At 32.6% G+C, this 24,554-nt stretch overlaps 1 protein-coding gene across 9 annotated transcripts in view; it reads right to left on the reverse strand.

Annotated features, from left to right (window-relative positions):
* Positions 1-24,554, reverse strand: part of LOC119632721 (supervillin) — a 297,800-nt gene that overhangs the window by 129,348 nt on the left and 143,898 nt on the right. For 7 of the 9 annotated variants that reach the window (XM_038025795.1, XM_038025798.1, XM_038025797.1 and 4 more), the window contains 3 exons: positions 21,798-23,892; positions 8,055-8,680; positions 6,351-6,479 (listed from right to left, as the gene is read on the reverse strand). In XM_038025795.1, the coding sequence (XP_037881723.1) occupies positions 6,351-6,479; positions 8,055-8,680; positions 21,798-23,892 (2,850 nt within the window). Of the gene's footprint in view, positions 1-6,350; positions 6,480-8,054; positions 8,681-9,787; positions 9,822-12,567; positions 12,861-21,797; positions 23,893-24,554 lie in introns of those variants that run through there. The other 2 variants (XM_038025803.1, XM_038025804.1) reach the window with 2 other exon arrangements.

Below are 24,554 nucleotides of genomic sequence, written 5' to 3' on the forward strand. Positions count from 1 at the left end.
GTTAAGACACTTACGAGTTTTTGATTTAAGTTCTAATACCATTTTGTTGTTGTTGTTGTTGTTATTACTATTACTATTATTATTATTATTATTATTATTATTGAATTGTCTTATCTTGCTTTCTTTTCATTACAATATTTATACAAATTCGTCATTAAAATATGAACCAACCAACGGAATTTTTTCTTTTTCTTATTGCATTTAGCATAACTTGCAGGATAAATAATTTAAAAAAAAAATTTTTTTTTTTTTTTTTTCAAAATTTTTCACCTCAACAAAATTCAAGATCGAGTCGTCATTGTTTTTACAATTTTAAAAATTCATTTCAAATTCTCGCCGCTTTTATAGAGGAAAGTCTTTATAATAAAAAGCATAAAAATAAAGAGTTGCGCGTATACAAGAGAACATGAACGCAATAAATTAAACTACTAAACTAAATAGCAAGTGTAACACAGCAGTATATATAAATATAATTAAAAAAATAATAAAAAAAAAAATAAAAATAATAAATTAACCTGGATTAAGAAATATGTTACACATATTGTGTTGCATGTTGACAAACAGACGGGAATACTGTTAAGCATGTACCCTAGAACGGAATATTAACAGCTGAAGTTTCAAAACTGATACTACGAAACCCAATCCAAACGCGTAACAACAACACATCATAATCTATCTCACTTAAAGTGTTTCTCATTTAATTTAACTTTAAAAAGAAGGAAGAAAATTTGCGTTGACTTTATTTCGATTGCACGAACACGTTGGGAAGGAGGAAAAACGAAATTACCGCAACTAAGCAATTCTTTCATTTTTATTATTAGAGCCAACATTTTTTCGGGCAAAATTCTCGATGAGTAGAAGAAATGTTTATTTTTTTATTTTTTTTATTTTACTTATTTGATTAGATCACTGTCTTGCTTCCATCTAACTCAGTTTCAGCTAAGTAAACTCTACTGTAAAAGAAAACTGAAAGGCCAACCAACCAACTGTATGATATTTGAGCTGATCGATCTTCGGAATGATATGAAAAACATAATTTTGCTCCGAACGAACACACTTTTCGAACCGAAAGTCTTATGTAACAACCTAAGGTAAGTTAGTTAATAAACATATTTATGCTTATTAATGCTTATAATTATAAACACATTTATCTAAATGGTTATAGAGAGAATATTTACAATAACACTAAATTCCTTAAATGATGGTCCAAGCGACCTACGTAAAGCTTACTTTAACTTTTCATAAGTTAAGTGAACGAGTGATGCGGAACGGGCGGGCTTCAATGAAACATCATAACGAACTGTATCTTTAAGGTTTAAGCAGTGTTCGCGTGTTAACGATTATGTAATAAAAAGTCGACATGTCATAAGATACCCTATACCACAATCATCACTACAGTTATTCATTTAACCATTTTCTCAAAACAGGGCATTATATGGAAAGTGGTCGGAGATCCAAAGATTTCTTAATAGCGTTCGTTCGTGGGCCAAATAATGTCTGCGTACCAAATTTCATCGAATTATTTTAAAAACTGCGACAGACAAGCCTCAATCAAATCGGCAGGTAAAACTGAATCGATCGGTATAATAAAAGTCGGGTCCATCTCAAATTCATCTGGCCGTTGCATGATTCCGGACAAACTTAATACACCCTTGTACCACAAGTGGCATAGGCCACTAAAAATAGAGGAAAGAGAGAGAGAGAGAGAGAGAGAGAGAGAGAGAGAGATCTTCAATTTTCACTGCTTACTATTTAATATTCTGAAATTTGTTTTTCCTTACAGAATACCAATGCATTTCCGGCTCGGTGTAAAATTTCAATCACTTGACAACGACTCAGCTTTAGTGAAATTTTACTCTGACACTGTTATAACGCAGAACTTTTTAGTCAATCAATTCCTATGACGATTTCAGACTAACAGCGGCGAAGAAAGGATGAACTTTTTGGTTGCAAAAAGGAAGCAAAAAATGCTTGCAAGTCCAAATTGGATGGCTTGCAGACCCAAAGCCGTTTTAGTCCAAGACGTGATCTTAAAGCTGTAAGATGTTTGTGCTTGAAAAATTGTCGAGAACTACTTCACTCAAATAAAAAGAATAGAATAACAACAACACCTATAGCATTTGACAAAACTGAAAAAATCTCCTTGCCATCGTCGAAGAAGCTGCTGGTACAGGAACTGATTCAGCAGAGAATGTTATGAACGTGAATTAACTTTTACTTAATGAATACATACAAAGACTTATCAATTGAATGAATCGAGAAACCAAGGAGTAAAGAAGTGTCATGCAAAGTGTATTTATATAGAAAAAATTTTAAATGAATTTAATTAATATAAAAAGAAATTTTAAGAAAAATTAAAAAAAATAAATAAATAAAAGATAATTAATTAAAATTAAAATAATTAGTAACAAAAAAAAAAAATAATAATAATAATGTGCTTATGATGGTTAAGAGGACGGGCACGACGATCATCAGCCTCGAGCGGAAGCCTAAAGATACATTTAGCTTTAAAGGTCAAGCGTTAAGGAAAAGAGATAAATGAATTAGACACACACACACACAAACACACACAACGCATACACATATCAGATGACAATTTGACTGATTTCTGAAAAGATCACAATAGATTACCTAGCTAGCCTAGCTACTACTATCTATGTAAGATGGACTTAATACTTTTCTCACTTTTTGATTAATCAAAAAAAAGGGGGAAAAAAAATAGGGAGAAAACCAGTGGACTGCTTTCTAAACGTTCCGCAAACGTAAATCTGGAGACTCGGCATTCAAAACAACTATTAGAGATACTTCTTAGAAGTAAGAACATACACACCGCTTCGCTGACTCTTGCTGTGTACAACAGTAGTAATAGCAGTTAACCCGAAAATAAATGAAATGAAAGAGGTCAAGTTACGACGGCTGCTATCAACTTGTCTGCGCAAGGCATTGATTTTTATTTACATCCTACAGCAGTTGCTGTACGAGAATATATTAAGTTTTTGCGACGACTTGCGTTAGTGCCGACTTTTACTATATCAATCGATTTAGAATTATTTTCTGATTTGGTTAAAGCGTGTCTGTCCGTATGTCCATCTTCCAATTTCGTATACAGACCACTTTTGGCTATTGAAAATGCTTCGGATCTCGGACCACTTTTCCGTCCACTTCGGACATAACACCTAAAGTCATTATTTAAGTAATTGTAAGATGGTGATGGGGTATTTAATGATGAGACGCGGCTCACTACTATAACCTTTTCTCTTTTTTTTTTTTTTTGTTTTATTCTTGTCATATAATTATAAAGATGGCTTTTAGTTTTTACAATTGTGTTCGATGCGTTATGCTGATAAATTGGATAAAAATATATTTTGAAATGCATATATGCGATATACGCAGTATATCTAAGCGAATGGGTCTCGCATTTTGCAATACAGTATCGAATTGAATCTAAAATTAATTCCATTTTATTTTTAATTTTAACAACAATTCATTCTCGGTACTGAAATAATATATCAGTGTAGATGGACGAAACGAGAGCCTAAATGTACCGATAAGATAGATATTCGATTTAATACTTTTTTTTTTTTTTTTGTTCTTGTATTAAAAATTAAAAGCCAACCATAATTTCCGATGGAAAAAGATTTTTAAAAAGACAAAAAAACGATCTATACAGAGTGAAATAGATTGATTTTATTTTTTTTTTTATGTGATATTAATAATGATAATAAATAAAATAATAAAATAATCACATTTTCTTATATATAAATAGCAATGATTTCTTCCTTATAAGCCGAACAGAGCAAGTGAGTGGTGTGTATGTGAAAGCAGATTAATTACCGTATGACTTAATGCAATGTTTCCTTTCATTTATTAGAGGAAATTATGTAAAAATGAAAAAACAAATCAATTCATTTTACACATACATACTTGCACGTATACACACACACACGCGCCCATACATACATTCATTCCCATATACATATACATGTATATATATATATATATATATATCACTTCTTTTTTTCATATCTGTATATATATATATATATATATATAGATAGATTAGAAATCATGACAAAAGCAAAGCATGAAAAAGAAAAATGATTTATTTAATTGAAAAGCGAAATAAACGCGCGAGCGAAATCAAACCAAACCACCTCTGTATGCATTTATTGAAAGGAAATGAAAAAAAAAAATAAATAAATAAAAATGAAAATAGAAATGAAAAAAATATGCAGTAATGGAGTAATAATAACAATAATAATAATAATCGTAATCATAATGAAAAGAAGAAGCGCATGCGCAACATTATAATAAAGCGATTAAAATGTAATAAAATGAAATGAAAAAACACGAAAGAGTTTATTAAAAAAAAAAAAAAAAAAAAAAAAGAATTCAAGACGAATCTTGTTATACCCTATCTCCTTGATACACGAGATCGATCTACTTACACGACAAATAGTGACTTGGTTTTTTTTTTTTTTTTTTTTTTTTTTTTTTGCATTCTAGATCAACACTGTCGAAGCATTTATTCAAATCAAGTATAAATATCCTGATAAGATCCTTGTCTCGCATAAATATTTCAGTACAAGTTTTTGTGTAAACAGTTTTTGTTAAATCAAATACGATATTAAGGCCGCCATTTGGGTTGCATCAACTGTATCATTGAGTATCACGGGTGATTTAAAGTAATTCCTTTCAAAGAGTTATTCAACGAGTACTATTATCACAGGCAGGACGCCCCCAAGCTTTCAAATCTTGCTTGAAAGCATTCAACAATGTACACGATTAGGTTGGCTTTCGGCATCCCATGGCCTCCTCACACGCTAAACGCTCTTCGAAAGTTGGCGTAATGTAGTCTAATGCTGTACTTATATAATTTGCGTCCTTTCTCTCCCTACATATCGACTGCATTGAAGTAAGAAAGAAATCTAAACCTTTGATCGTTCAACGCCTCGAATTCATGTTCTGTTCGATGCATGTCATTTAATTTTTATTCTCATGACCAGAAAATCCCTAGGGAGAGGAAATTGTTTATTTTTACTTTTTTCCATGAATAGATGGAGAAATTTATCCCCATTTACCCGACCGCATTAAGATAGTTTTCTGCGCGATCTTCGTTATCATTCATCACTCAATCAAGCAATATTTACTTATTTTGTTGTTGCTCTTGAAGGAAACCGAGTGAGTGAAAAAAGGCACTGTCATCTGTAAATGAGTAAAGAGGGTTCTCTGTCACGCAAAGGACATTGGGAAGAGATAAGAAACAGAAAGAATAGAGAGACTACAGCGACTCTTGCATTTATCTAACCGTAATTCGAATTTGAATTAAATCCATCGATGATAATTCTTCTCAAACGGTTGTCAAAGCTAATTCGAAATAAATCGAGTGAATTGTTTGCGCCCATTATCTAATTATTTTGAATGAGATCGAAGATCTCAACAGGTGAATGTGAATGAAACGTAACGTAACTACTGATACCCCGATATATAATAATTTATGAATTTTTCAGCGAATGTTACAATGGCTTTGATAAAGTTAGTAAACCCAAGGAGTAATGAATATCTGTATATATGTATATATATATATATATATTTATATATATGTATATATATATTTATAAATTATGTTCTCCAAAGTTAATTAATTTGAGCGAATGCAACAATTTTATTAAGCAATTGAATCACAACAGCACATACACACGCGTATAAATGTCTTAATAATAACTAAATTTCAATGAAATCGAAGGTGTTGTGTTGTTTGCTATTGATTTAGAAAACAACAAATTATGAAAGAAGAAAAATTCCATTGTAAGTTAATGCAAAACTTTGTACGGGTATAATTTAGAGAGAGAGAGAAAGAGAGAGAGAGAAAGAGAGAGAGAGAGAGAGAGAGATAGAGAGAGAGAGAGAGTACAAGATAAGCAGGCACCAATAACATGTTTACTGTTTATCGTTTGGTTAGAAAAAAAAAGAAAAAAAAAAAAAAAAACCAGAAGGCAGTAGCAGTAAAAACTATAGAAAAAAATTTTTAATTTCAGCTTCTTTTTTTTCTTTCTTTTAATTTTTCAATTGGGATAGAAAATGAAGAGCATTGTTTTTTCTTTTTGTTTTTTTTTTTTTTTTTTTTTTTTTTGTTTGTATCATTAACATTTTATATATTTATTGGTATTTTTTATTCGAATTGTTGATATTATTAGTATTAAAAAACAACAAATAATATAATTGCAAACAAACAACAACAACAAAAATTGCATTCAATGAGCAAACGAAAAACAAAAACACATTGCATCCATTAGAAAATTTAGGAGATTCAGAATTAGTGGTGGATTTTTTAAATTTGCACAACATACCGATTTCATCGTCCGTCGTATTCAACGTTCGCTGACTATTGTTTGCTATTTGCAACGTTTTATTTGCATGGTCGTTATTATTATTGTTCCGGATCACAATTGTCGAAGAAGGCGATGGACGTGATGTTACTGAAATATTAAAAAAATAATAATAATAACAATTGTTGAATAAATAAATAAAATAATAGAGATTTTCAAGTAAATTCATAAATATGATGAGAACCTATTTAAAATTTTTATGAAAACATTATTCAACCATTATCTAAATCCATTTATATTGAATTCGATTAATCGAAAGCGATAATATGTGCGAATACGTTTTAATATATTTAAGTGGTTTGTTGTTGTCCTCTTGTTTTTTTTTTTTTTTTTTTCTTGTTATTTAAAGCATGGAATATGTTGTACTCAATTTAGATCACATCTTTTAACACGTTCTTTGCCGCAGATGTACCCTTTTCAGTACACATTTGATTTTTTCGAGCAAGCTAACAAAATCTAAAAATTAATTGTTGTCATTGCCACATAATGCCATTTACACGGTCTCTGTTCCATATGCACCGTTTTCAGTACACATTTAATTTTTTCAACTAAGCTTATAAAATCTAAAAATCAATTGTTGTTTTGTCTATTTTCGCACACTTAATTTTTGAATGTAAGCTAACAAAAATCGAAAAATTATTTTGATATTTATTCAAAACTAATTACGTGGTCTCTTCAAACTTCCTACTAAGGAAAAGCCTTACAAATTTGAAGAAAGTAAAGAAGTAAAAAAAAAGACGAAAAAGCATTGCGATTCTCATTGAGTTTGGGACGGACTTTGTGGATTTTTGAATATGTTTTAAAGGCAGGGAGTAGTAAAAACAAAATGGCTGATTTACTTTTCTATAGTGATTCCATTATTCACGCTCCTCATATGTCCCTACAGTGAGTACAAAATTTAAAGGGCTACTTAAAAAATCAAAGGATATTATCAAGCGATCGCAAATGAAGTTGAAAATTAATTAATAAAAAATATAGAAGTCGATCGATTCAGAAATTGTGATTCTGATTTCAACTTGTCTGCCAGTCTGTGCGTCTTTTTTTTTTTTTTGTGTTCAATAATTTGGCGGACAGAGGATTATTTGGCCCAAGGACAAACGCAGTTGGAAATGATTCGTTTCGGATCACTTTTTTTACCCCTTCCCATGCTTCAAAAAGTCATTACACGAATAACTGCCGTGTCCTACTATAGCCGTTTTTTTTTTTTTTGTCAGTAGCCAAGAATTTTTTTTATATCTCTTCATGTCGGCGACGTTAATATGTTTGCCGCGGAAGCGACACCTTAGATACGGTTTGTAAGCGCAAATTTCAAGCTAAAACTATGCATTGCAACGAACTCAAAAGTTCCTTGGAAGCGAACTCAAAGATCCCTCTAATTAAACATGTCTGCCATTAAGAGAGACTACTCTCTAAGATCTATTGTTGCTGGTAATGTGTGTATCGTTTCATACAATTACGACAGTCATACATACGTATTACGAAACAATTAGCGAACCATTACGGGAATAAAATAGATATTTAATACCTGATAACAGACCTCGTTAATGCATTATTTAGCGATAATTTTTAGATAAACAAAAAAAAAAAAAAAAAAAAAAAATGTATCTATATATACATACATATATATGATTATTACATATCAAAAGAATAAAGAGTGATACTTACCTCTCTTCGGTGAAGTGCGTTCTTCCCGATTTGAGTTAACAGCACTCGGCTTCTTCTGCAATTGTTGAAACATATTGGCTCGCGCGCGCACACTATTTGTACGTACGATACCGCACGTTGACGAAGCGTTTGTTTGACTCTCAGGCGATTTCATTTCGGGCATATCAACGTCCAGTTCCAGACTAGACATTTCAATTATTCGTGATTCGCTTGCATTGTTAGTTATATTGGTATTATTATCACTGCCCGATATTGGCGATAATTCTAAAATATCGGTAACGCTGCTCATATTTATCGATTTAATGGCACTATTTGTGGATGTTTTATGCGCTAAATTATTGACCGGTGATGAGGGCGTCGATGATGCTGAAATAGCACTTGCAGCTATAGACGTAAAGGCAGATTGTGATGGCGTTGAGAAATTACTGCTGCTTTTAATCACAACTGACGTTTGTACGGATTGTGTAGGCGAACGTGTCAAAGTAAAGAATGGCGAAACATTCGGTTGTTGACGATTTATTTGTGTATTAAATAAAGGTAGACTTGGTGAACCACAAAGTCCCTCCAACGATTTAGTTGAAGTTGTACTCGTTGTGGTATGCGAAACTGAAGCGTCACTTTTAAAGCTAAATGAAGATAAATATGATGAAAGGTAAGGATGAGGCCACGACATATACAAATATATATATACATATATATATATATATATATACATATATATATACATATATATATATAAAAAAAAATTAAGAACAATAGAAAAGTTTATATATATATATGTTTTTTTCCTTTTTTTTTTTATTTATAATTAAAACAAAATATTATTGCTTGCTCTCGTTTCGAAGGAGAAAGAGAATCTAAAAGAATATTTCAAAATCAGGTCATTCATATATGCATTAGAAGAGGAATACGGCACGAAGAAGAAAAGGAACATTTTTTATTATTTATCATTTAAGCACATTTTCGATCACGCAATTGTCGTCGTTTTGGAATACATTTTGGATTTCGCGTTGTTTTTTTGAAGCTTTGTTGCTTTTTTCCCTTTTTTTTTTTTTTTTTTTTAAAATTTTTAATATTTTTTTGTAAAAAAATTTTTTGTTTTTTTTAATTTGTTTTTCTTTTTTTTTATTTTTTTTTTTTTTTTGTGTATCTTTTAATGGCAATTTTGGCCGCAGACTATTTTTAGAATTATATTTGCTAGCAATATGAACCAATTTAAGGCAAGATACCGATGATTTTATTGCATTTAAGTTTGTTGGAGATTTTTGAAACTTTCAGAGAACATTTGCATTTTTATGTTAAACACTTTTTATTATGGAAAATCTTATGAAATATCTTAAATTAATCGAAAATTGTTATAATTGTGGTTGGGAAAAAAAATTTTCGCAAGAAATTTACGCGAAAAAAAAAATAGTTTTTTCGTTTAAGAAGAGATTTAAAACAAAAGAAGTTTGATTTTAATTAAACATTTTTGATAAACTAAAGATTATGTTTGGAAATTTGAATGATATTTTAAGAATATATTTTTTACTTATTTGATTTTTCTCTTTAACGCTTTCATTAAGCAATTTAATAAATTTTTTTTAACAAAAAGCAATTAAAAAAACATTACATCCCGAAGTACGACTAGTTCATCACTGCATTATGATAATTTGTGACTAAATTTAAGACGAGACTTTTTTTTTTTTTATAATTACGATTTATTATTACAAACTCATCGATTTATTATTTACAATTGCTTTGTTTTGTTCTTGTTTTTTCTTTTGCTTGAAAGAATTTTTTTATATTATTTTTATCTTTTCTTTCGCAGTAGTTGATCCGTCGCGGTTTTTGCCGTTCTTTTCTGTTTTTATTACGTTCAATAATCAAAAAAGCGTGAAAATCCAAAAGGCGCTCAATAACAACTGAAAATGCAAAATTTTTATTTCAGTTTATCAACTCAATAACGTTCGTCTATATTTTTGTTTCGAAAAACAAAAAAAGAAATAAAGAAAAATCTAAAAAAAAAAAAAAAAAAAATCTTTAAAACAAAACAAAAACAAAAAAAGAAGAGATTTTTTTCTTATGTTTGCTTAGGAACCGAACTGTTAGTCCATACAGCTGCACTCTATTATACTGCTTCACTACTCTCTGATTTCATTGCTCTCCGAGCTGCTGTTCATTTATAGTTCCTTGTTTTCTTTTCCAATTTCAATTAAAAAATAAATAAGAAAATGTGTTGAAAAGAAAATTGAGCAGAAATTTATAAAATGAATTTTTCATTTCTCTTCTTTTTTTTTTTTTTTTATTTTCTTTCTATTATCATTTTCATTCATTCAATATTACATTACAATATTTTCATGATATTTAGATATCCTTGATAATAAATGAAATCTTATGGAAACTTCATTGGCCGCTTTATATTTGCAAAAGTTGGCAACACTAGTTTTTACAAATGCTATATAAATACATACATGATATTTGTATATAGAAGCAAGCAATGCCAACAGTCTATAATAAGCTAGATATATATTCATCACTAGACGGCATATTCTTCTCTATCTCTCTCTCTCTCGCTTTACATTCCCTGTGTATTATCATTCAATATATACTAGATATGATATCTATAAACTGATCTATTAAAAGCTCGGCATTTCGCCATAATATTTAATCGATTGACATATCCTTCGAGTAAACAAAAAAGATGAATAAACCTTCCAAGATCCTGTATTGATTTAAAACTAACTCGAAACAAGCATAACTTAGATGAGTTCATTGCTGAATTCTTGCTTAAGATAAATGAAAAAAAAAAATTGTTTTTCCTCCAAGTCCCTATGACGTATCCATTCTACGCTCAAGTCCGACAGATGTTCTTGATAGTCGTCTATCTTCTCTTCTCTTTTACTCATAAATGCTTCCGATACATGGACAATCAAATGCCGTATGCAAGTTGAAGTTTGTTTCCATACTCTGCAGGGTGTTGTTCATCACACCAGTAGGTGTCATACTAAATTTACCGCCATCTTCATACTCTTATCATACGATTGTCAGTGCGATGACATATGAAAAATAAAATCTACAAGATTTTTATATGCTACACCATTAGTGGTACAAGAGTAAATAAAATTTGTGCGGATGTTCGCAACATATAGAAGGACGCACGTTGAGTCTGAGCTTGTCCCTTCGTCCCTTCCCTTGGTAAACTGACGAACGCTGACGTTGAAAATGAAACGGATCAGGTCACCATTTGAACCATTTCCCATATGAGGCGTTATTTTAAATAGTCGATATATATATATATGTAACTGTAGGATATTGTAGAACATTTAAAGGTAGCCCGTGACTCACTATAGTATTTTTACTTGTCTTTAAATAAATACACAACTGCCTTATGCGTTGGAAGAAGAAAAATTTTAAACAAAATCAATCTCATCCTTTCGTGAAGCGCAACTGTCGCATCGCAATTTTTGGAAACCAACCATAAACGAGCAAACTCTCCAAATATAACGAATGACAATTTGATGTATTTCTTGGACTGGCAGGCAACTGTATTTCGGAGGGGGCGTAGCTGTTCGACGTCTACGTTTAGTTTGACGGCTAGTATGCGTGGCTACTGTTGCGTCGCTACTACTACGATAATGATTTGACTTTTATGTTTGCGAATGTAAAAGACACTTACTTTCACCGGACACGTCGATTGCGAAACGCTGATCCTGATTGCGAGAAGAACTTTAAAAGGTATCCCCCTCTCTATTCAAAGATCTTGCGACTTGAGAAATTTATTGAAATTCTAATGTAAAGAAGAAGTTTCGCGTATGAGGAAGGCGAAAAATTAATACTTTTCGTTTTTCGTCATTTTGTTTCGCGAACTCGTACCGAGAACATTCGCTAGGTAAAAGAAGAGGTCACCATCTAATAAAGATATCGCGATCTAATCGATTGCCTCTGACTAAACCATTAACTTCCCGCCGCCATCTGGCGGCTATACCGTACTTTAACATTGATTTGTCGATTGAAAATTATTCAAGGCCTTTTCTTCAAACACTTCAGCACTTCAGGACTTAACGGGCTGAAAGGAAGTTTAACTTTTTACTTTCTTCACTTGAAAATCTTTTATTGTTGTTCTTTGTAAATCTCTCAGTGATTTTGCTTTTTTGTTAATATTTAAATTTTCTGCTGTTGCAAACGTCTTATTAGTTGTTGTTTTCTTTTCTTTTCCTTTGGTTTTATAGGATTGATTGTTAACTTAGTAAGAAGCGAATACAAAAGTTACTGCGTAAAAGTAAAGGAAATACTATTTGCTTAGCTAAGAAGCAGATAATAAATATATCACGCAGTATAAATATATATATAAATATATACGATACGTAGATACGAGCTGACAAACGTACATAGAAGAGTTTTAAGATATAATTATATATAAGGGTTTTTATAAACCCTTAGCTTGTAGTAACCAAAGGGAACGAAGGGCTGCCAAGAGGACCAAGAGGAATTTCTTTAGTTTTTTTTTTTTTTTTTTTTTTTTTTTTCTTACCGTTTACTGGAATACGCCGAAGACATATTAACTTGCAAATATAAAAACATAAACATAAACGAACAGGTTTACTTTTAAATGTATTTCCGTCCTAACAAACGGAATCCGACACAATTTAGTATGGATATGATAAGAGAATCCTGGTGATCTTTCAATTAATAAAATTTAAACATTTTCGAGTATTTTCTCCAAAGAAATTAATCGCAAATGAACACAATAAACAAACAAACCATTTACAATAAGTATTGAACGACAACTGAAAATCAACACTAAAGCTTGCTCTATGGCGGTTAATCAATAGTGAAAGAAAGAAAGTACAATAGAAAAGAAAAAAAAAAAAAAAATACAATTGAAAATAACTACCGTTCATGTATATGCATAAGTGTATGACTTTGTGTGCAAATTCCTATACATGTAGAGGAAAAAAAAAACATTTGCAAAAACAAAAAGGTTTAAAGCTTAGGGTTTTACAAGAAACTATTTGTGAATGTGAATATTACGACTATGGAGAGAGAGAGAGAGAGAGAGAGAGAAAGAGAGAGAGAGAGAGAGAGAGAGAGAGACAGAGACAGAGAGTAGAAATGTTTGAATGATTTAAATTGAAAAAGTCAACAAACACTTAAATTAGCCGAAAAATGAAAAGAGAAAATAGTAAGAATTCATTTAAATGTTGCATGAAAAGCAACGAAACGCAAGGAAAACTCAATTAAAACGATAATTAGGTTACTGTCTACTTAAACAAGTAAGTAAATGTAAGTACGTAAGTACGTATATATAAGTATAAGTGTTAGCTATCTATACAAGTACGAACTTATTGCTTGTCTGTGTCTAGTACGTATTTATTAAGTTTGAGAGCTGACACTTGAAAAACTAATTAGATCGGTCGGTAATATTAAGAATTTGTTTTTTTTACTTTTTAAGAACAACTTGACAAGTTTGTTAATTAGAGTGAAAATACTAATGAGTTAAATAACTTAACCAACAAAATTTCCATTTAATAAATCTTCGATAATCATAAGCTATTATCATAATTGTTAAATTGTTTACAATTTTTATTGGCACAATATATATTTTAACATAACTTTGGATGTCTAATGTCTTGGTTACGTTACACATTTCTAATAATCATTTTTATAATCAATTTATAATCTTTAACTCGAGATACTGAAGTTGGTTATTGCACTGAAAAATTTCTTATTTGATTTTTTTTTTTATTCTTCTACTTCTTCGTAATCTCAAGTTGCAAGATATTGTAATGCAAGGACCAATTTCGACGTTACGAAATCGATTAAAATCATAAATTTTCCTATGACTGTCTTTTCTTATTTTATTTATCGTAATCATCATGGAAAATATCGCCGGTATTGGTGTTTGATGATCGATCTTGGTTAGTTAGTTAATTATATAAGCCGTAAGTTAATTTATAAGCCGTATTGTACGCGTTCACCACTTTAAAACCAAGCACAAACACTATAGTCGGGCACGATCCATCATTAAATGTCCTACACCACCTTAGAATTATCAGTGTACTGACTTTTCAAAATAGGGCATTAGATAGGAAATGATCGGAAATATGCCCCGAGATCATCTGAAGCATTCGCGCGATAGTGTTCGTCCTTGGAGCAAAAGACGAAAATGTAATAAATTTCGTAAAATATTATCTTAAAAATTGCGGCGTGTTAAGTTCAACACAAGAAAACAAGTCAAATCGAGTAGGACATAGGGACAAACAAGCTTAGATTGGTATAGAAAAAGATGGGTCCGCCTTAATCCGGCCCTGATCCTTGTATCATAAGTTGCTTTAGGGTACAAATATGATTTTAAAAATTTTTAATGTAATAGTTATGTCATAATATTTTCTATAATATAGTTTGAAGAAGGACTTCCCACATCCAATAGGAATTGGAATTTGCTTAAGAACAGAAAAAAACGATCGAGCAAAATTTTGATTTTTGTGCGATTTCTTTTCTGAAATTTTTGCTCAAACTAAAGTCATCCAATTCCTTCAATTTGAAAATTTTTCTTATGTCCGTGACCATATAATTACGAGATGAATACGATTAATCGGGTCATTCGAATTTGGTATCATTTGTCTTAATCTTGTTAGCAGCAGGAGTCTAGGAAATATACATTTAAAGGACGAAAACTTTCTCATTTCATGGGCATAGCCACATATATATCATCAGAAATTCCCACAATAGTTTCCACAATCGTTCCACACGTCTCTGCCTTTCGGAACGTATACACTTCAGCTATTATCAAAAGCTTCTGTGGCCGGATATTAACTTTAATGAAAAAAAAAAAGTAACAAAATAACAAAAAAAAAAATCGTTAAAGTTCGTCGAAGGTAGACTTTTAAACGTTAAAAAATCTTAATGAAACCAATAAACGCGGTAGGGACATCCTTATCAAACATTTACAATTCTTTGTTTTTTAAAACACAATTTGAAGTGAAAGTGTGTTTTAGGAACAGAAGACAAACTACTTTCATCAGTTTGTAGGATTAGGAGTACGAGAGTTTTTTTCCCTTTTTAAATGACGTAGGAAAGTGTTTGTATTGGTTATATTTTTTAGACACTACAGGGCTTTGTGGTACAGAGGCATATTGGGTTTGCGTACACCAGCCGATTTGGAAGCTTGTATGCCCATCTCTCCGTTCGTCCGTTTGTCTCTCTATCTTGTTTTGTTGTCTACAACCTATAGGTAGCAATTTTTTTGCGATATTTTGATGGATTTTACAGTATAAGGACGAATGCGATTGGAAATAGACTTGGATTGGACCAGTGCTTTTCAACCGCTTCTCATGTACTCGTTATATGAATAACTGTATTAAATGAATATAGTGGTGTAGGGTATTTAGTGGTAGGCCGCGTACCGCTATAGTAATTTCTTTTGTTTGCTATTGGAGTTAAGCGAAAAATATATAAAATGTGGTGAGTCGGAATGAAATTGAACGTAGTTCAGTTTAGAAGAGAGTTAACCTTCAAGACTTCTCGAATGCTTGATGTAAGGTGAACACGAATGCACTTGCTTTCAATCATAATTGAGATGTGTATTGCAAATGCCTTTCTATTGTTTGTTTGGTTTAAAGTTACAATTTTTAGTTAAATATTTTCCATTTATTATTAGTTATTGGCACTGTTGCTGTCGCTGTTGTTGTTGTTGTTGTTGCGTTTACATATTAATCCATTCACCACCAATGTATTTCATTGAAATGTTATTTTAATTTTTTTTATATAATAATATATATATATAATAATATATATATATTATATATATGCATATACTTTTGCAACTCAAACAAAAAGAAAGAAAAAAGAAAACACAGTTTATCTGGTTGCATGCTAATAAGATCTCATGCGTTCCACCAGCTAACTTTTAACAATATATTCATATTCATATTTATATTTTTTTTTCGCTTTGCCAGTGTTGTATTAGCGGAAAACTATCGAAAACAATAACTGACAGATATATATTGGTATTTAGTTGCTTTAGCATTTTTGATACTCTTCTCGAGAGAGTGAAATGAAAAAATAATTTTTTTTCAATGAAATTTACTTCATTCCCGACCAATTAATAAGAAAAGATCTCATTTCCTAATGCCACGTAATTATGCTATAATTTTTTTTTGGACTACTGCGTACCTTCACGTCTATAAATCATGTGCTCCCTCTTTCAGCTTTCAGTTCTTAGAAATTCATTATTGTTTGTTGTTCTTAGCGTTACGTTGAGAACGTAAACAAATCTTTTCGAAGATCGTGATCGAAATCGAACATGTTATCAAAAATATATATTTTCTAGAAAATGTACCGCTTCTGTTGACGATAGAACCGGAACGAATAGCAAACTAACGCGTTCTTCGATAGTAGTAGATGTAAAACGTGTAATTTAAGGAAAACAAAATCAATAAATAAATAAAAGATTTCATGTGTAACTGCTGTCCGATTAAATAAAATGTAGTAAAGCACTCGTATCGTATATTATTCAATACAACTTGCTTGGGATGCGCAATTCGTAATAACTATGATTAGGTTGTTGGGACGCAATTCTGTTGCCTTAAGTCGTTGTACTAGGGTAAACTGTAATCTTCATAAATGACTGAGTTTTGATTACATTTATATGTACTATGATTTACTTCCGGCCATATGATATACATAAGTCATGTTCACTTTAATATCGGTTTAATTAAAAAGTTGAAAAAGAAATAATAGCAAATAGAAATGCTTGAATCTAGTCAAGACGGACCCAATGCATACTCTACTGCACACCATTTCGACTAATGCAATTCTTTATTCATATTCATGATGAAATATCAAAATTTATATCTTATCTTGTTGCCCTACACTAATTGCGATGCAGGGTGTATTAAGTTAAGAAGACCCTAAGATAGACTCGCCTTTTATTGTATCAATCGATCGATCATGCATTATTTTTCGAATCAATGATAAAATTGTCTGTGCCTCTGTCCATCTGCTTAGAAAAGAATTCGAAGTACTGTCATAATTCACCTGATATTTTCGCATTCGCTTAGTATATATATATATATATATATATATATATACTATTTTTCAATAATTTTTGTTATTAAAAACTGAACGGTTCTTTCATATAACGATTCTTTCAAGATTGAACTTAATATGAAAATCGAAATGAATTTTTAACAGTCACGTGCGTGTACGAAATTATTAGATTCGCAGGAAAGTTCTGCCGTATTTTACTACACGCAGGCGATTTTACTTGTTCAGGATAAAGCATACGGGCTCTTATTACGACTCTTTCAGTTAGTTGCGAACAGTGGACAATGTGCAAGTAAGAAATTGAATTTGGTATGACTTCCAGAAAGGAAGCAATACATTGGTTGAAAAGTGAAAGTCCAATTGTAGGCGTTCGCCCTTGCCGAAGATGCTTTGATAAATTTCGTTTCAGATATTTGAGTCTCGTAAGAAGGTTCAGCTGCCATTCAAGGTCGATAATTACATTTTACTTTCCATATTAAAGGATAACTCACACCTAATGAATGCAGGAGAAAGGAAAATAAAAGCGCGGTATCGACCATTCGATTGCTAAGTAACCCATCAAATATCTTGGATTTGTCTTGTAGCAGTTTATTTGGGTTCTGTGTAATTTAAGTGACATATATGTAACGGATCGTAGGAGAATTTGTTCTTCTCTTCGTATTACAGACAATGGAGAGCCCATATAACAAGGAATGAGAACTGGATCCTTGATGAGAATGTTAAAAGAAAGAAAATTCACTGCGAGTCGGGAACACATCCGCCCCAACTATCGCAAAGATCTTAAGATCTTTATCAGCAGAAGAAAAAGTTGGAAGAGATCCAGTGTTTCTACGAGCTACTTATAAATAAGGGCAAACAAATCATCAATCAATGAAAAGCCGCCAATATTAGAGAATGGAAAGGAATCTTTTCCATTAGTATAATGCGATGCAACAAAAGTTAAATGAGTTTAGAGTTTGGGGGACCAGGCACACGGACTAGCTAGCCGACAGATGGACAGGTGCCTTTATCGGTGCACGTCTCTAGCTTTGTCTCAAATTCCTCTGAGTATTGCAAGTACATACGCAGAACCCTGCGGTCTGGCGCATAAAAATACTACTTTTGATAAGGTTTTAAAAGCTATGACAAGACATCGATAGGGAATTTGGCATAAATTTGTAGCACAACCAATAGGATTCATATTAATTGTTCTATAAAAATGGTGCTCTTACTTTCTCCCTTTCCTTTCTTCGAGCACAACAAAACCTTTCAAGTTGTGATATATTTCTCTTTCGCTTCTATTTTTCTTTAATCCTCCAGCCCTTTTCTCCCTTTCTTCGTTAAGTATTACTTTCGATTAACGAAAAGTGTAGATATCTATAATCAAACCCGGGAAAACGAATTGTGGCTGGCTTCTTATCTGCAGCAAATAAATGTAAAGCAAATGAAAAATATCCCCTAAGTTGTGATCGCGTCAGCGATTTGATCGTAACTAGATTTTTTTTTTGCATCCGAACATTTTTAAAATTTTAACCTTTCAAGGGATTTTCTTCTGTAGCAGACTCTTGGCTAGAGTCATCACTTAAAAAATTCGAGTTTGCGAGCAGATCAGCACAAACTTTCCTTTTTAACATTTCGGTTTCATTTTATCTCAAAAGCTTGCAGGACTTCAGGAACCAACGGACAAACAAACAATTTGCAAAATCAACTTTCGCTTAATCCGAACTCAAATCGATTTACGTTTACCCTTATTACGAATCATATGACAAATTTAACATATAGGCAAGTTTTACTTAGGTGTAAACATTTTTTGAAACTTTGTACTTTGGCTGTTGTCCAAAAATGATTTTATGGCATTTTTTGTTCAATGGCAGTGTGCATACAAGAGGTTTGCAGCAATTCCTTTCGCCACTCATTTATAGAAATTCATTTTCCTGCATTTGTCTGTAGAGTTTAGTCTCCGAGCACAGATTCGTTTTATTTTATTATACCAAAAATAGTTTAAACATTTTCAGTTTTATAAGCGAGAAGGCATTTAATGCCGTTTTGTGTAGTAAATCGAAAACAAAAATAAATTTCAACTCATTTTAGATACGAACGAATACGCAAATGCACTCTACATAGCTGGTGTTTATATATATGCATATGTATATGTGTGTGTATCTAAACAATTTAAATTATAGTTTTCCTTTTTCTTTCAATCTATTTCTCATGCATCTTCCTCTGCATCATCATGTATGTGTGTCTCATCACTAAGTATATTTTTACTTATATAAAATTAATATTCGCTTATTCGTCTCTTAGTGTATATTTTTGAAATTAAATCTTCCCGTCAACGAAATTCCACAATTTTGCTTTAATTTTAAAAGAAAAACATAAGCCGAACGAAATCAAATATATAATGCATTATTATATAATATTATTATAATTTCAAATGAAATTTCGTTTATGGTTATTGCACCTATCAGGATCTAATAAATTGATAAGCTTTGTCGCAGACATTCATTGTAGAAGACATTCATGTATTGTCCTAACGAATTGCATACATATTTTATCATTTAGAGAGTGGCCATGATCATCCACCTCCTCCCCCCCACTCACATTATTTCGGTACTTGTGTCGTGTCCACGTCGGAGGCATGTGATTTTTTCACAAAAATATAGGACCTAATAGGCGTCGCACAATTATGATGGCGATGTGATCGACTTGTTGTCAAACAATCTTAAAAATCCAAAGCCGATTTTCGCATTTGTATAATTTGAGCGTTCAGAAGATTCCTCCCATGATGCTGAAATGGCATTGCCAAGAGACTCGTCTTATTTAGTTTTTGTCATTGCTTTGATAGCTAGCCTTGCAGTTATTCGTATATGAGAATTGGCCGAAAAATTGCTCGGATATGAGGCATTTTCAATAGCGTTCGTCATTGGGCCAAAGTGCTTGAATGTACAAAATTTCTATCTTTAAAATCTTTCAAAAATGGCGGCCTCTCAGTTGGATACAAGAAAACAAGATGGACAGACGGACAGCTTGATTTTAGAATGATTTGCTGAATCGATCGCTATAATAAAAGGCGGATCTTTGTCAAGTCCCTCTGGATGTTGCATACATTCGCACAAACTTAGTATAGTCTTATACTACAAGTGGTGTAAGGTATAAATTACCCCACGAGGTAATTGCAAGCAGGCCAATCTAGTGAGAGTAAACGGTAAAAATCGTACAGTACTTTTATAAAATTTCCACGTAATCGGCAGCTTGCTCCTCATTTTTCTCGCGCTTGTTTTTGTCGTGTTAGGTAAACCTTATATATAGGTCGTCGATTGGAATGCATTTTACTTGGTTGAAAAAATGGTTTTTCCCAACTATTAGTAAATTACAACTACAACATATTTTTTCTGTGTGAGATAGAGACACACCTATCGCTTAGTCGATGATTAGCAGAAGATTTCTGATTCGATTTTCAGATATCAAAATTGATTTTTTATCAATTTTCACTAACTGTCTAGTTATAGCAACCAAGTTTGCACATAAATTTACATTTAGATTTCGGCAGATGGCGTCGCTTGTATAAGAGTTTAAGACGTAGCACATTGAATATCATCACCGCGCCTCCTGAGTGAAATTAAAGTCCATTTGAATGGTGTTAGGGAATATTTCGTTAAGATTTTGACACTTAAGAATGCCCTTGTTCTGCCCTCTCAATTACTAGGCACCGGCGCCACTAAAACTAGTGTTTATTTGATTGCAAGGCGTAAGGATTGGACATAGCCTTATTTCAAATTATTTCGAGATGTTTCGGTTTTGAAATTTACTCTTGTTTTCATTGAAGATAGACACTATATATGATAATACATTCATGCATGGTATGTACATAGAAAAACAACATTGTTGTTGCGGTCATAATTAAATAGAAATTAACTTATTTCGATATTATATATATATCTATATACATATTTATATGTGAGGCAAAAGCAAAGCATAGGTAGTAAGTCAGTCATTCATTTTATTAAGCAAGCGATATTTTTCCCTCAGATAAAGCCATTTCCAAATATCGTGGTAGCAAATTAAAAGCGACCGAACGACTGCTTATCTGAGTCACTTAATTCATCAAAGAAGTGATTAGTAGTTTTAGATTAAAATTCAAATTCATTAAAAAGAAAGAATATGGATAGGATAGGAAAAAAATTAATTTTCTTCCATATTGTCATCCTCATATTATCTGATCACGTTGACTGAAACGATTCATTTTCAGAGCGCTTTCCAATTTATTCCATAGCTTTAATGTATGAGATCCTCGATTATAGTTTACTACATCAGGTCTTCAAGTAATCAATTTCGCCTCGGCTTTTATTATTGAGAATTTCAACACAAGTTTATTATAGCTTTTGAGTTCAACATAAACGGTTAACGGTAGGTAATGTTATATATATTTAGGAATCAGATTAGATTTGAGGTGTGTATATCTAAAATAGGCTATAAAGATGAATAATATTACAATACTTTCTCCTCCTATCGATCTGATAGTGGAAAGAGAATGCTCTTAAATCTTTTATTAAACTAAGCGCAAAATGTATGAATTAATTGTAGAGTGCTGTTGAAATCCTGTACAAAAAATGTTCTGAGCTTTTTTTTTTGTTCCTTTTTTAGTTTCTTCTTTCTTCATAGAGAGGCGGCCGTTGCCTATTTTTAATGCTGACCAAGAGAGAAACTATTATTTTGATAAATTATTTTACTTACGCATTCTTTTCCTCATTCGTAACCGGTTGCGTTTTGAAACGATCTTTGTAAAGCTCACGCTTGTTCACATTAGGCGTCACTTGTTTAAAACAAGCATTAGGTGCTGATGCAACAACGCACGGCAAATCGAGGGAAGTAATTGAATCTCGTGTTTGATTACCGGCGCTTGTGAAATTTAGGAACTTTTCCATGCACTTAATACGTTCGGCAACTGAGAAATTTTGACCAGCCACCGAATTAGTTAAGGTAGTAGCCAATTCATTGGCCTGTGTTTGTGAGGTGGCAATGGCGTTTAATGCCTCGCCCAGATCAATGACTGGCCCATCCTGGCGTTCTAATGAACGTGTACGTCTCTTCAATAATAAAGAATCTGGACCGCGATCTTCTTCAGTGTGATCGGCATCACCCAACGAACGTCGTTTTGATGGCGAATCAGTCTTAAGTATCGGTTTAACCAATGGTTCACCGGATTGTTCTCCTTCTCCATGCACATTCGATAGATCAGATTCTTCTCGGCTTGATTTGCGTGAGGTTTTTAAAATTGGCTTTATCTCATGCTCATCGGAATCACCTAAAGATTTCTTTTTCAATATAGGTTTTGGTGGCCTAATACTTTCATCTGTGGATGGGGTTTCAGGTTTCAAAATAGGCCTCAGCTCATATTCTTCATTATTTGGCGTGAATCCTAGCGAATCATTACCGTTGCTAGAAGGGCTAGTTCCGGTTTCGGCAGCATAAAGTTCAGCAGCTGCTAGTATTACTGCTTGTGATATTGATACATGTTTGGACGAATGGCCAGACGCCCCGTCACAAGGTGTGGACGTTGAGTCTTTTTTCTTAAGTATGCTATGCGGTTGCGAGGATTCACCTGACGCGGACGGGCAGCCATCGCTTTTGTTGCTATCATAACTGCTTTGCTTTAAAATGCCATGATGACCACTAGTTGTAGAAGTGCTGCCAGCCGCTGTCTCTTCCAAAGAGTTGCGACGAGCCGATTTAACTAAAATGCTACGTTCGTCGGGCGAGTGAGAACGCGAATAATAGCGTGACTCGTCTAACGATGAACGTTTTTTCAGTATACCGGCTCGTTTCTGCTTGGTCGGTGTATCTACTACATTAGAGGAGAAAGTGACAGGAGAGGCATTACTTGAAGCAGAACTTGAATCTCCTGCCGATAAATGATCCTTCTTCTTTAGTATTGAGACAATTTGACTCGTTCCCGCTGATATACCACCGGCAGGATCGTCAGTGCTTTTGCGACGCAATATAGGAGACAATTTAGGCATCTCATATCCGACATCTCCTTCTACGCTGCGAGCTTTAAGCATGCGCTGCGTGCGCAATATGCCACCACCTACCGGGCTGACTTGTAAATTTTCATCATCGTTATCAGTGCCAGGGTCACAGTTTTCCAAAGGATACGGTTCATAATAAACGCACTCTTCCTCCAAGAAGGTGGCATGCTTGGCAGGTGACGGTTTTCGTTCACCTTCCGAATCGACTGTCACTTGATTTACTCGCAATAGATTGACGGTCTCATTTAATATGCTTATGGCGTTGCAAGTACTTTGTGTGCACTCGTTAGCCAACTCGGCTATCTTGATGATATCGGCCAAATCAGCTCGAGTCCGTTCGTTCACTTTGCGATTCACGTCACTGCTTCTCTGCATTTTAAGATCATCTAAGAGAGCAGGATCATTAATGCGGTTCGGTTTTGATATTGCTTTTGGTGGCGTTTTCTCTTTCCGCGGGCTTGATATTTGACCTCTTCTGCGTTCATTGATTTTATCTTGACCTTTCCGTGCCATTTCCATATGATAGCCTAACGTGTACATGCCTTTATATGTCTCGTCATATCCATTATCATTTGCAGTCTGATTTTTTGTAGTGTTAGTTGCGTCAATACCTTTATGCGTCATATCCAAATAGCAAATTTGAATTGGTGACACTTTCGTTTTTTCATCCTCAGGTATACATTTACATTTTTGTGGTGAAATTAAATCACGTACGGCGATAGCCTCATTATCGCCGGGTACCAATTGACGAGCCATACCCAATTCACGACGGCGTCTCCGGCGTAAAGCTGCAGATTCATCTGCAATAAAAAGAAAATTTAATTTATTTAATTCATATTTTTATTTTTTTTTTTTTTCAACTTTTGCAAAACAAAACAAAAACAAAAAAAAAAAAAACATATTATTGTCATACAGGCATCAGCGAAAACGTTTAAACTGTAATTAAAACGTAAATATTTAACACAAGTTTCATGCGTTTCTATAACAACGTTATGATCGAATGATGACTCGTGTAATTGAAATGAAAGCAAATGTAAATGATTATAAGACAATTTAAAATTTGAGCCAATTTCATGATGCGTTGTCAGCCACATTATTTACTTTAAACTGTATTCGATTGCTTTTGTTAAACGACTAAATATTTGCATTGTTTAAAATTCAGCAAATACCGATCATTCGCAAAAAAAAAAAAATCATTTTCAAGCCTGTTTATCAATCATTGATCATCGTCTAGTAAAGTAAGGTTTTGCTTATTATTGCGTTTTCCTATTATGGCTAAATACTTATGTGTAGCGAAGCAAAACCATATGAATGTTTTCGTTTTCATTATTATCATCTTTTTGTAATAATTAAAAGTAAACGAATTGAAATTTCCCGCCCACCTTCCAAGATATGAAAAGATCGAATAATTAAAATGTATATATATATTATATATATGCTTGATTATAATGTGCTTCATAAA

Source organism: Glossina fuscipes, unplaced genomic scaffold, assembly GCF_014805625.2.
Source record: "Glossina fuscipes isolate IAEA_lab_2018 unplaced genomic scaffold, Yale_Gfus_2 1, whole genome shotgun sequence".
Taxonomy (NCBI): Eukaryota; Metazoa; Arthropoda; class Insecta; order Diptera; family Glossinidae; genus Glossina; species Glossina fuscipes.